Source organism: Theropithecus gelada, chromosome 7a (assembly GCF_003255815.1).
Source record: "Theropithecus gelada isolate Dixy chromosome 7a, Tgel_1.0, whole genome shotgun sequence".
Classification (NCBI taxonomy): domain Eukaryota; kingdom Metazoa; phylum Chordata; class Mammalia; order Primates; family Cercopithecidae; genus Theropithecus; species Theropithecus gelada.
Genome location: NC_037674.1, coordinates 10,899,545 through 10,913,309, shown reverse-complemented (window position 1 = coordinate 10,913,309; position 13,765 = coordinate 10,899,545). Strand labels below are relative to the sequence as shown.

At 39.9% G+C, this 13,765-nt stretch overlaps 1 protein-coding gene and 1 long non-coding RNA gene across 2 annotated transcripts in view; one reads left to right on the top strand and one right to left on the bottom strand.

Annotated features, from left to right (window-relative positions):
* The window catches only part of LOC112627647, a 308,193-nt gene extending 295,304 nt beyond the window's left edge, over positions 1 to 12,889 (bottom strand). The window contains exon 1 of the long non-coding RNA XR_003120205.1: positions 12,611 to 12,889. This is a non-coding gene — a long non-coding RNA (uncharacterized LOC112627647). The remainder of the gene's footprint in view (positions 1 to 12,610) is intronic.
* The window catches only part of DPH6 (diphthamine biosynthesis 6), a 178,622-nt gene continuing 177,743 nt past the window's right edge, over positions 12,887 to 13,765 (top strand). Inside the window, exon 1 of the mRNA XM_025390187.1 lies at positions 12,887 to 12,972. Coding sequence (XP_025245972.1) covers positions 12,950 to 12,972 — 23 coding nt within the window. The 5' untranslated portion in view covers positions 12,887 to 12,949. The remainder of the gene's footprint in view (positions 12,973 to 13,765) is intronic.

Below are 13,765 nucleotides of genomic sequence, written 5' to 3'. Positions count from 1 at the left end.
AAATATATACATCCTGAGGTGAGGGCAGGTAGGGAAAATACCGAGCAAGTCAATTTTTGAAAATTATTTGCAAGACTGCTATAACACATTTTGCAGAATGAAAACAGATGGTCTTTAGGATTTGCATTATATTGACAAGGAAATTATAACCCAGAACACTAAGGGTATTTTTTACTATGATGGCAGAGGGACCCAAGCCAGCATCTTAGAGAATATGGTACTTTCCCCTGACAAAGTAAATTGTGAAAATGCCAGATTTCCACGATATTACATCTTGCAGAATAAAATCATCTAACTTAGTAAATGCTTTTAGTTGTCTTTCTTCAGTGGGTCAGAGCCTGTTACTTATTGTACAATATTTTAAAAATAACAGTATAGTTTGTTGTGAAGTATTTTATGCCTGAAACTCTTAAATGTTTTCAAACATTAGTTGATTTGCTCTTAATGATTAACATAGATTTTAAAATCATTGGTAAAAGTTTTTCATGACACATACGGTTGGGATTATCTTAATTTTTAGGAATAATATAAAAATAACCACACCTCTGGTTACAATTATTTAATATTAAGCCAATTTGGTATGCATAAACTTGGTAATCCTCTAAAAACTCTTAAGCTCCTATAGACTCGGTATGCTGATTTAAGCAGGACTATTTTTTCCTTCTCTTTAGAAGAAAAAAATACTACTTCTCTAAAACTACCACTTTTCCTTAGAGATCATTTAAGTCTTTTATCTATTCTTGTTTCAGACAAAACATAAGTGCTCCTACCTTAGCACGTATACTATTTTTAAATTTTTATTTTTTTGTTTTTGAGATAGATTTTCCCTCTGTCACCCAACCTGGAATGCAGTGGTATAATCACAGCTCACTGCTGCCTCAACCTCCTGGGCTCAAGCGATCCTCCCACGTCAGCATCTCAAGTAGCTGGGACCACAGATGCCACCACACCTGGCTATTTTGTCCTATTTTTATGTTTTTGTAGAAATAAGAGTCTTGCTATGTTGCCTAGGCTGGTCTCAAACTCATGGGTTCAAGCCGTCATCCCATCTCATCCTCCCCAGATGCTGGGATTACAGGTGTGAGCCACCACGGCCAGTCAATCCGTATCCTAATTGTGGATCCTAGGTTAAGAAGTCTTGCTTAAAATGTTCATTAAAACTTTCTGATAGTCTTTCCATGCTTTAAGAGTACAAAGCTTATCTTTTTTTAAATAAGTTTTACAACACAGAGATGGTCAGCCCACCTCACAATCTTTGTCATCATCATTGCCATCGTAATCAATACCATAGCCACATGATCTCCTATTGTCTTGCCCCAGTTGACACTCCACCCAATACCAATGCCAGTGATAATCTGAGTCATCGTGTGGTAACTGCATGTCATGAATTACAGTTTATGACTCATCTTCTTCACTTATCTACCCAACAAACATGTTCAAATGAGTCACCTCACTTTTTCTTTCATACCAATATGATCTCTCTCACAATTGCATCCCCAATTACTATACTTCTTAGTGTTTTTCATAGGAATTCAATATATGGTTTCTGAAGCATTTAATATAAATAGCTAAAAAACTCTCACAATCATATTCAGCGACAACTTATTGAAGTAAAACAATTTCCTAAAAGAACAAGAAATGCAGCCTAATCTTGCTTATGTTAATTACATTTAATGTCTATGCTATTCGTTCTTATACCCAACAAATATCTTTAAACATTTTCTACGTACCAGGTAAACAAACAAGAACTGGCTATATAGTAATAAGGAGGTGTGTAGGTTATTCCGTTTGCCCTCCCAAGACCCATCCTTCGTCCTCTGCCCCAAGGGCTGATCTCTGTAAACTGCATTAAAAAGCTCCCTTACTGTCTTTGTGTGGGATTCAGCCAGCGGGAAGCACTGGTAGGAGAGGCAGGGTAGATGAAGAAGAGATGAGTCTATTTCTTCACCTGTGATTTCCCTTTCTTGGTGCACTATTGTGGTGGTGGCTGTATTCGCTCTATTACTAGAGCTGGTATTGACTGACCCCATTTTCTATTACTCCAGCCTCTGAAAAGATCTAATGATACCATTTTCTCTCCCTGCTTATTCAGACCCATTGGTGATATTGCTTTCCTAGTGTTGCTAGTTTCTAGAAATCTCAACATTCCTGATAATTCCTTAAAGTTTCCCACAGCTCTATGAAAAGTCCCTTCGTTCAATATCTTTCAAATCTGTCTCCTGCCACTAGATTGACTGGTACAACAGAACTGGACATTCTTTGCTTTCCTGAAACTGACAATATACTAGAGAATACAGACATTTAATAAATTATGACCAGAATTTGTATGGGACCAGACAAAAGGGTATCTTACTCAGCCTGTGATAACTAAAGTTTGTTGTGTGATATGTTAATGATTATATATCTGAAAGTAGAGAGGCAAGTATGTGTTTGTTTATGTTTTGGCAAATAGGGTCCTCTGTGTCTTTGCATCAAAAAGTCTGTGAACTAAAACATTAAAAAGAAAAAATGTGCAATGTATTTCATCTATGAGGATAAGGTAAATTTTGTCTAATTCAATTTTACAGTTAATTCTCCTTTACAGTTTGCCTAATTCAATTTTACAGTTAATTCTCTCCTAACACCCTTAGAAGCCACTTCTACACATGCTTGCTAGGTTGCTGTCCATACAAACTGCAAGACTCTTTAGTCCCTGAGATAACTCAGCTATGTCTAAAGTCTCAGTGGTTTGCAACAACAAAGGTTTACTTTTGTATAACTGCTAAACACAATAAAATTTTAATCTATCTGGTTCCACCAAAAACGCAAAGCCAATGAATAGAAATCTTATTGATGAAATGAAAGCTCAGAGAGAAAGCAATTGTAATTAAAATGTTTAGTCAAATTCTAACATATTACTATAATTGCAATAAAATTTTCAAAGTTTAAATTCTCTTTTTATAGGCTGGTTTTTTAAGTTCTTCTTGCAAATTGCTCTACTTCAGAGGAAAATGGGTTTTCCATTTAAATAAAGTAATTTATTCAACTATTCCTGTTGCCATTGAGTTGCCACTTAGAATTTAGTTTGTTGGACTTTTGAATACATCTAATTACTCAGAAATAGCAGCTGAGTAGAGAAGGCTAAAGAGAGAATGAATAGAGAAGGCTATTCATGAGCTTTTACCACAGCCATGAGATATTGCTATGAATGATTGCAGGCTATATATGTTCTATGATGAAAAAAAATGACAGATGGGCATGATGTTCATGATGCTTCCAATATTTTCAAAGCTGTAGCCGACCAGTTTCAAATGATTGATTTAGAGTCCAGAACATTTATATGTTTGGACAATATTTGAGGAATAAAAATAGGTGTAACATTGGGCCTGATGTCATCATATTTTAAGCTCATTTTACGAGAAGTTCTTGATGAAGAGAATCAGCGGTTGAATATGTATGTATGTATTCCCTACTTTTCTTGCAAAATGTTCTTTTCCAATGAGATTCTCAAAGGAAGCCTTTTTTTTTCTTTTTTAATGGATTATTATTACAGTTCTAGAAATTCAGAATGTGAGAGCATATGCCATTTCTTTTTTAAAATTGCATGGTAGACAGTTTTATTATCCTGAAATTTATAATCTAGCTTGAATGTCAGGAAACCTGGGTTCTAGTCCCAGTTCTGCCACTAACATCCTGTGTAGCCAAGCACTAATTAACTGATGTATCTGTGTTTCTGTTCTTTCATTTGTAAATTGAAAAGAAAATATTTTCTTCAAACTACTTCACAGGAATATTAGGAAAAACAAAACAAAACTTGTTAAAGTACTTGTGGCTTTTCAAAAAAAAGGATGATCTGTAAATCTAACTTATAATTACACAATACTATACATCCCACCAGACCTCAGACATCTTCTCAAATCAGATGAACGGTGAGTGAAATTATTTAAAAAGACTCCGGAAAAAAAACTTTTCAGGTAGGAATACTAAAAATATCAACTTATCATTTTAAAATAACTCTAAAGTTATTCTACAATGCAATATTATAGAAAAGACATCTGGCAATGGACATTGGAATTGGATGCAGAAAGTCTTACATTCAATACACTAAGTGACAATGAAATTCAAAAAGATCTTCATCATCCATCTCCAAACTATTGAGACACCTTAACAGCAGAATGTATAGGACTCTGGCTACTAATTGGGGGTAGAAAGTGAACGAAGGAAAGTTAATGATTACTTTAGAGACCAGATTGGTGGAGGGTGATGTCCTTAAAAAACAAGAAACTGGTAGAAGAATGAATTGGGGTGACAAGAGCAGGAATGTGGCATGCTGAGATATTGCCCTTAGTTTTGAACGTGTTGGAGAAGCAGGTGTCCGGTGTTCTTTAAGTTATATCACAGTCATATTTTGGAGGTGCTTTACCATGTTAGCTAGAATTTAGAGACCCTAATATATTTGATAAAGACTTCAAAAAATCTAGCTTCTTTACTATACAGTAGTTAAACAGAATGATATAAATCTATATGGAGTGGTACTACAGAATAATGTCCTAGATATATGTGGAAAAACAAAGTACAGAAGAGTGAATATAGTATGCTCCCTTTGGTGAAAAATAAAAGTGATATATGCTTATATATTCATAAACTCATCCTGGAAAGATACAGAAAAATGGGTAATGTGCTGCCTCACAGGAAGAGACCTGGGGGACTGAAGTTCTAAGAAGGGAAAAAGACTAATTTTATTCCTTACTCTGAAATCTACATTGTCTGATATGCATATAGCCACTCCAGCTTTCTTTTGAGTAGTATTTGCATAATATTTATCTTTGTTTCTATCTCTTTACTTTTAATCTGCCTGTGTCTTGATATTTAAAGTGAGTTTCTTATAGACAGGGTATGGTTGGGACTTGCTTTCTTGTCCAGTGTTTCAATATGAATTTTAAATGTTTAGATATTTACATTTAATGTGATTATTGATATTGTTGGGTTTAAATCTATCATCTTGATATTTGTTTTTTGTCTCATTTTTTCTTCCTCTTTTTTTCTGACTTGTTTTAGGCTATTTTTTTATGATTCCATACAAATCTCCTTTTTGATTTTGATATAATTACATATAAATGTCCTTTTTGAGTATTTTCATTTGTATTTACTTGTTTTTGAGACAGGGTCTTGCTCTGTCTCCCAGGCTGGAGTTCAGTGGCACAATCTCCGCTCACTGCAACCTCCCCCTCCCGGGTTCAAGCAGTTCTGCCTGCCTCAGCCTCCTGAGTAGCTGGGTTTACAGGCACATGCCATCATGCCTAGCTAATTTTTGTATTTTTAGTAGAGATGGGGTTTACCCATGTTGGCCAGGCTGGTCTTGAACTCGTGACTTCAGGTGATCCACCCACTTCGGCCTCCCAAAGTACTGGGATTACAGGCATAAGCCACCACGCCCGGCCCTTTTTGAGTATTTTTATACGATTCCATATATAATCTTTCCTTTATCTCCTTTATGACTTATTAATGATAACCCATTGTTTTTTAATTTTTTAATGTTTGCTTCAGAATTTGCATATGACAGGTGCTATGATCAGTGTATTTATATATATTTAATCCTCATCTAATTAGGAGGTATAAGTAACCCTATTGTACAGATGAAGAAAAAACATCTTGCTGAAATTACAAGTTAATGTCTCAGAAACAGAATTCAAACTCAGATTTGTCTAACTTCAAAATGTACTTTGTAGTACTGGGGATATACTGGAATAACCCTTCAGCCTTTTATATAGTCAATTGTCTGTAAAAAGGACACAGGCCAAACAATGAACTGTTAACATATTTTACATTATGGAATATATACATGGAAACTGTAAGGAGGTAACGGCTGTAAACATAATGGATTGACAGAACTTGAAAATAAAGTCAAGACTGTGGTCTCTGAAACGGAATAGAGTAAAACAGACGATGAAGAAATGAGCTATTTGCAGAGGTAATAACTTACCCTTAAGGTAAAGTTTCAAATATCTTTTTTTTTTTTTTTTTTTTTTTGAGGCAGAGCCTTGCTTTGTCGCCCAGGCTGGAGTGCTGTGGCACAACCATAGCTCACTGCAGCCTTGACCTCCCGAACTCAAGCAGTCCTCCCACTTCACCCTCCCAAGTAGCTGGAACTATAGGCACATGCCACCACATGTGGCTAATTTTTTTTTTTTTTTTTTTTTTGGTAGAGACAGGGTCTCACCATGTTGCCCAGGCTGATCTCGAACTCCTAGGTTCAAGCAATCCTCCCACCTTGGCTTCCCAAAGTGCTGGGATTATAGGCATAAGCCACCATTCCTGGCCTTAAAATATCTGATAACATTGGATCCACATTTGCACAGAGCAGCTGGAGCCAAGTGACGAGTGAACAGTGGTTTGCCACAGTTCTTGCCATTTCAAATTGCCTTATACCAAGCCATTTCTCTCACTTATGTTATCTGCCTAGTTCCTAAAGCTTTTGAATTTGTTACTCTCCATTATGGAATAAAGAAAAAGATTTCTAAAAGAGATAGAATGACTCTCAGGTCTATAATGTTTAGCAATTACCTCATATATCAATCCATGTAATACAACACAACAATTCGAGTCTTTCAGAAAAAAAGAGTTGATCAGCTTAGAAGTACAGTAAAAGGAGATTCAAGAGGTCAGTGATGGTAATTCCCTTCCAAACATATCTTAGAATATTTAGTCAAAACAACCAGCTGTCCATTTCAGTGGAAGATACAGTATAGTGGTTAAGAGCTAGACTGCCTAGGTTTGAATATTGGTACTGGCACTTACTAGCTCTAGGATTTTTGGGAGTCCATTTAACGTCTTTGTGCACAGTTTCCTCATGTGCAAAGGAGGATAACAAAGTATCCTACTTCATAAATTTGCTGAGGCATTTAAATGAGTGACTGGCCCATGGTAAGCTGTAATTATTAATATAAATACATCAGATACTCATATCCTGATGCCCTAAAATTTATGATCCAAATAATTACTTAATTCCTTTTTTCTTAAATCCTTACCAGGCAACTTCTGATGGCTTCCTGTATGGCATGACTTTAAGCAGAATGAATTTAAATCCTTTCAAGGTTTCTGAGGAGTAACCACCTGTAGCATTCTTGATTTGATTATCTGAGTCTTTATCAATCAGTATATCGAGATGTGCTGCCAAGGAAGCAGAATTCAGTGACAGCTTGCAACTTTTATTACCAGCAACAGTGTTTGGCTATGGAGAGTTTTTCTTAAGTAAACTGGCAAAGAACGGAGGTTTTCTGAGGCTGATTTTCTGTTCACCTATTTTGCTGGCCCTACAAACTAATCCAAAGTCACTCATATGCAACAGTCTCAGACTGTAGGAAGTGAGCTCACAATGCCTTTGAAAAGTGAATCTTGAGCAAGTCATTTTAATATATTGCAAAACGAATTACTTTAGACTGCACTAATCAAAAAAAAGTCTTTTAATTTATTGACATTTACTGGGCTGAAGTTACCTTTACACTATCCATGTGGAAAATTATGAATGTAGGGGTCTTGGTAAACCAACTGTCCTTAAAATTTGAGCAAATTACATGTGGGTAAATAAATACTACCAGTTAAAAATGTTTCCTCTATTAACTTATAGTAAAAACACTTAGCCAGGATTCAATATCAGTATGTTAGTATGCTCAAGATTAGAGTATTTGTTTGGAAGCAAATTAAGGCATTTCCTTAAAAATAGTATTGTTTATAATTTAGACTTTCACAATTTTAGGTTGGTTCTCCTTCAAGTACTATTCTAAGTTTGAATTAACTCTTTATCCTACATGTCTTACTCTAGCAGGGCACTCCAAATGTTCCCACATCTCATATGATTTTGTAAGAGTCACTGTCTTGCTCTGGCAGCCTTACAGGTGTTCCAATCAGCCTTACAGGTTCCACAGCACCTGCTGTGGAGAGCGCAGCTGACTGACAGCCTTCAACTGCCACACCTTTGGATCTACTGTGGAGTTCACGACAAGCCACGCTTCCCCCGGCTGCTTCCGGGCTTTGATTGAGCAGGTACTAGAACCTGGCCTTTCCTGTCTGCAAAGATTTAGCTGGCACCACTAGCAGAATGCCTCTCTAGTCACAGAATCCCACCTAGCAGGGTATTCACAAGAAAACTTACTTTATAGTAAAGGAGGTACAGGTAGGCCATGACCATGGGGTCTAATTGTTTTATCATATATTGTACTATTTAGGTGAAGTTGGCCTCATAGAGTACTGGAAAAGCCTACTTAAGCCACAGCTAAATCAGCAGCTCAGAGACAATAATCTGCAAGGATGGCATGACATCTCTCAGTATTTAGTATAGGTACTAATCAGAGATTTCTATATGACACTGTGTCTCTAGTAGGACAAATACATGGATCTAGGAACCAAAAGGTGAAATCACAAATGGCTATATTTACAATCACTCCTAACAACGCACTGAAGAACTCTGTGCTTCACCTCCCCCAACTCTGGGTTGAGTAGAATTACAGGTTTTCTCTCTTGCAACGGGGCAGAGCGGGCATCCATTGAACTGTAAAGTTATGTACGGTATGACACTTTTGGCTCTTTGCAGCCAGGGGCCAGCAAGCAAGGATGATTGATTAGTATGAGGAGGTGGGGCCACCTTTACACCCTGGGGACAAGGAGAAATACACATGTGGAACTCAGACGATCCACTTGGATGCCTCTTGGTATGCCCTTACCTAATTCTAACTGTGAATGGACACAAACTGCAGTCACCGACTGAGAAGAGTATGACGACAAAAGCCCAAGACCACTTAGGAGTGAAGTTTAGGTCATGCCACCAAGTAAGTCAACAAGATCTGCTGAAGTGAGAGCTGAGAGTGAGGGGAATATAGAGTGGAGAGTGGAGGACAGGGTAAGTACTAGTGTGGTCCCAGACCACCTGCGATGAGAGTTTGTCCTATTAACTTCCCTTCCCTAAGTTTATCCTAGAGAGGTTGACAGAAATCATGAAGCGACACCATGAACGTTATTATGAACTGACTTACAGTCTCCATCTACTGCACTTTTGGATTCACCACTGAGTTTGCACCAGACTGAGTTTTTCCTGCACTGCTCTCAGACAATGACTGAGCACGGCAGAGATACTAGAACTGGGCAATTCCTGACCAATTTGGAATTCCTCTAATGAACAACTTTGGCTTAGGACTCCCCATTGACCTGGCTGAGTCTCTCAGAATGACACTGCAAACAGGTTCTTTCAACCTATTCTTCCTTCCCATTCTTTTTCAGATTTCCACCCCTCTGCATTCCAATGGGAGTCTCCTTGCCTTCTCTTGCTGGTCTCCCTTTGTCCTTAACAGGCATTTTCTCTAATCTCCTGCACATGTAATCCCGTCTTGGCATCTGCTTCTCAGAAACCTGTAGCTGACAAACTGGGTGTTGTTTTTAAATTTCGGCAAAAGAACGGTGACTAGAATGAAATAAGAAAGATTCTCAATGGGAAAAGTTAGAGCATAGCCAAATCTCTAGTTTTTAACAAGTTTTTCAGGGGTCAATAATTGCCCTGGTTTTGTTCAGTTAGCTATGAAAAAAAAAAACTTCAAAAATATGTATGAATCTAAGAATAACTCTGATGGCTGGGTCAAGACCAATCAGACATCTGTTAATTTCAGAAATACCAATATGTCTATTGAACCAGAATGAATCGAACCTACCATTTTTATGGTGGCCTTGATAGGACATTCAAGCACAGAGCCTTGTATGGTAATTCTGAGAGAAAGGCACTAATGTGAGGAAATATAAAAATTTTTAATAAAGCACATGTTGCAGTGTTATATTAGGCAACCGGAAACATTCGTTAATTTAAATAATTCTGGTAGAAAGTTTTAAAAGGAGGGAATAGGTGCTGAGAGAAATTTTGTTCAAGGGGTAAAAAGGACCTGGAGAAGAGATACTTAATACAAGGTGCTAGGAAGAATCCAGGGGGAAAGCAACACCATCAAGCTAATAACTGGGTGACCTTGGAGGAATGGCCTCAACATATTTCCTAACATACAGTTTCATGCCAGGATATACACACTGTATATAACATACAGTTTAATACCAGGATATACACACTGTTTGTTGAGGATGTCTTACAATGAAGCATACAGAGTGCAGAGAGAAACAAAATACAATCCTAAAGATGTAGTTTTGGGAAGGTAACCTTTGAATCTTCTCTCTTTATCCCTCTTGGGAAGTGGCAAGGAAAAGATACCCCTTGGTGGAAAAGATATCCATTGGCATATTCGGGAGTGCCTATTTTATCAAAATCATTCATCATGTTCATTACTGCTATTTCACACAATCTCCTGAAAAATGATGTCAAGTAGCCACAGGAACCTGCTTGGTTTTGAAATTCCTCATTTTGGTTTTCCATGACCCTGGATAACCTGGCCTCATCCTATTTATTCAACTTATTTTTCCTTCTTTCCCTATACCTTCCAAACTAGTCAAGCTAGTCTACCCACTGTTGTTCAACGCACCACTCTCATTCTTGTCTTGCTGTCTTCGTTTGGATGTTCCACCCATTCCGGTTCAATTCTGCTCATCTTTCAAGTCCCATCCTCATTCCAGGCATTACCCTGTGGGTTTGACTCAGGGGGCTCTTGCCATATGCATTACATAACTTGTTACTTTCAAAATACGTTCTCTTGGATTACTGCTGTAGGATTTAGTAAAAAATTATTTTAGGCAGATAGAGAGGAAAAGGGGTCCTTGGAAAGTTTTTGTCTCCTTTAAAGTAGCTCCAGAAGTGTTTCTTGTCTAGCAGGAAAGCCCCCGCTCTTAGAACCCGGCTGTCAACCTTTGATATGCAAATGCAAGCCATTAAAAACTAAGTCCACACAAACATGGCGATAGCCACCTTGTCCTCTTGGCCTTGCCCCTACATGTGCCTGGCAACATGGCCACCCCCACATATCTGCATATTTGTAGAACATCAAGGCGACCTGCATTTGCATATTAAAAGGCTAGGGTGGGAGAGCCAAGTTTTTCCGTGGGCTACGGGAATGACATGCCTGATAACCAATCACCTGAGCGCTATGCAAATCAGACACCGCCTCCTCCAGCCTCCTCATATAACCGGCTGTTAAGGCGGCACTCGGGGTTTCCTCTCTAGGCTTTGGAGCCCACCTCCCTGTGTCTCTACAGCGGGGCGTCTTCCTTCTTTCTTCTCCCTTCTTTCTCGCCCATTAAATTCTCCACTCCTTAAAACCACTCCATGTGTGTCTGTGTCATTTTATCCAATTCGGCGTGAGATGAGAGCCCTGGTGTTCTTCCACTCATCGGAGCTGTATCATTAAAAGTGTGTTTCATGTATTTATCTCCCCCAAATAGACTGCAAACTTCTTAAATACTTGACTCATTTGGTAAATATTCATAATTGCAAAATCTTAAAGCTGCATGATTCTAGATGATGAAACTGATATGTAGACAGTCACCCATACTGAGTATTAGAGTTGAGAACATCAAAATAAAATTGAATGCTTACTATGTACCTGGCATAATTTTAAGTTCCCTACATATATTAACTTACTTAATTCATGCCTTTGGCATCATCCTTCATGACTTTCTTTCTCATATATCCCAAATCTAATCTGATTCTATTGGCTCTATCTTCAAAATAGAGCTGGAATCCACTTATTTCTCACCAAATTCACCATGCCAATTCTAGGCTCCGCCCTCTACTGGAACACTGTAACAGGTTCCTAATAGATGTATTCTCAACACTGCAATCCTTTTAAAATTTTAAGTCACACCTCTTCAAAAGTCTGTAATGACCTACAAGACCCTATATAATCCTTCCCCTCCATCACCTTAACTTCCTCTCCACTACTCTCTGCTTTGCTCAGTCTGCTCCAGCAACATTGATCTGCCTTAGTCTTCCACAAACACACAACGCATCTAGAACCTTTGATTTTTTTTTTTTTTTTTTCTTGTCTGGAGCACACCCCAATCATATACACAGCTAATTCTCCTTAAGTTGGCTCAACTCTCATTTTATCAATAAGGCCTATATAGACACTATTTAATTCTGCAATTTGCCTCTCCACCTCTCTCCTCTCTCTCCACGCGCCGCCCTTTCTAACAGCACTTCTCACTCTTCATAATACTGTTTACCTTTAAGCTATATATTGTCTGTTCTCTCTATCCCCATTTAAGCTCTATGCCGGGAATGCTGGGTTTTTGTTTTATTTGCGGTTGTATCCACAGAGTCTAAAACAGTGCCCGGCACACGAAAGGCACTCAATACATACTTGGCAAATAAACTTAGAAGCTAGATTTTCTTTCTGCAAGGCCATTACTCTTTGGTGAAGAGCCCGGCCTGGCCTTGTCAAATAACAAGCTTGACCAAGAGCCAAAGCCACAGAGGGCCTAGAGGTGGGCGGGGGTGGCTAACCGCAGATTTAAAAATTACCTCAGCACCTGGGGATCTCAGTTTCACATCTGGACACAGGTTTGGAGGACTGAGGAGATGTACGTTAAAAAGCAAAAGTGTACAGTTGTTTCTGCGGGAGATGGGGGGAAGAAGGGCAAATTTCTTCTGCGCTTGCACGTCCATAAGTGTGTCAATTTGCAGCATTTGGGACGCTAAAGCCCCTCTTACCAAAACAAATCCAGCGCCCCCGGGCTTGGGCTCTGCAACACGGAGCTTGCCCTTCCCCCGGCAGCTTCAGTGCCCTCACTTAGGTGGTTAGGCCGTGCCTAAACATCATTCTTTCCTGGGCCGAGGTGTTCCTGTCACAGGGTCAAGGTGCCAACGTGCCGCACCCTCCGCGCTCAGGTGTCCTGCAGGCAGCCGCGGGGCTCGCAGCACCGATCCGCGGACAGGCGGCGGAGCGAACACCCGGGCGAGGCCCCGCGGTGCGTCACGGGAGCTGCGGCGGAGACCTCCTGGCTCCCGCCCCCGCACGCGCCCGCCGCACGCACGCGCACTGCGCCCAGCATGAGGGTCGCGGCTCTGATCAGGTAATGCGGTCCTGGAGCCGCCTCCCTCTTCCCAGGCCAACCTCTCGTCCCTTCCGGCCGCCCCTAGCGCCGAAAGAGTGGGTGTCTCTGCCTGAGCCGCGTGTTGGGGGTTCCGCGGCTCCTCCGAGCCACAGGAAGAGGCGGAGCCTTCGGTATTGCCGGCCCGCTTGTGCCTCGGTCCTGGGCTTGCGCGCCTCCTCCCCGTCCGTCGCTGCCTCTCTGGTCTTCCAGCCCTCAAACTTGGATTTCCATTGGATTCAACTGGGAAATTAAAAAACAAAAAAAAAACTGACGCCTGGGCCCCGCCGCCAGAGGGATTGGTTTAATTACTTCTGTGCGGCCCGGCGTCTGATTTTTTTTCAAGCTCTAATGAGCCGTGAAGTTTGGAGCCACTACCTTGTTCCGCCAACTCAGTTAATAACCCTCGCCCTTTCCCCCTCGCTTTCTTCATCCTCTTCTGTAGTTCCCTTTGGTCAGCTGGGTCCGCCGTAGCCTGGGCTTTCTCCCGAGTTGTAACTGGTTCCGCCCCTCCCAAGAAGTCCACCCTTCCCTCATCTTCACAGATGTGGATTGCTTATGGCAAGTGTGTGTGTCTGCCTTTGGGCACTCAAGTACAGAGATCTCTCTTCGTGGTAGAGACCGAATTGTACTAGTCTTATGCTAGATGCGGTTGCTGTTGCTTCGGACTCTCATCATTGCTTTAGAGTGACCTTACCGTATACTCCGTATTCCAAAAGGAGTTTGATGTCTGTAGTAACCAAATCATAAATTTAAGTGTCTAAATAAGTCCTAT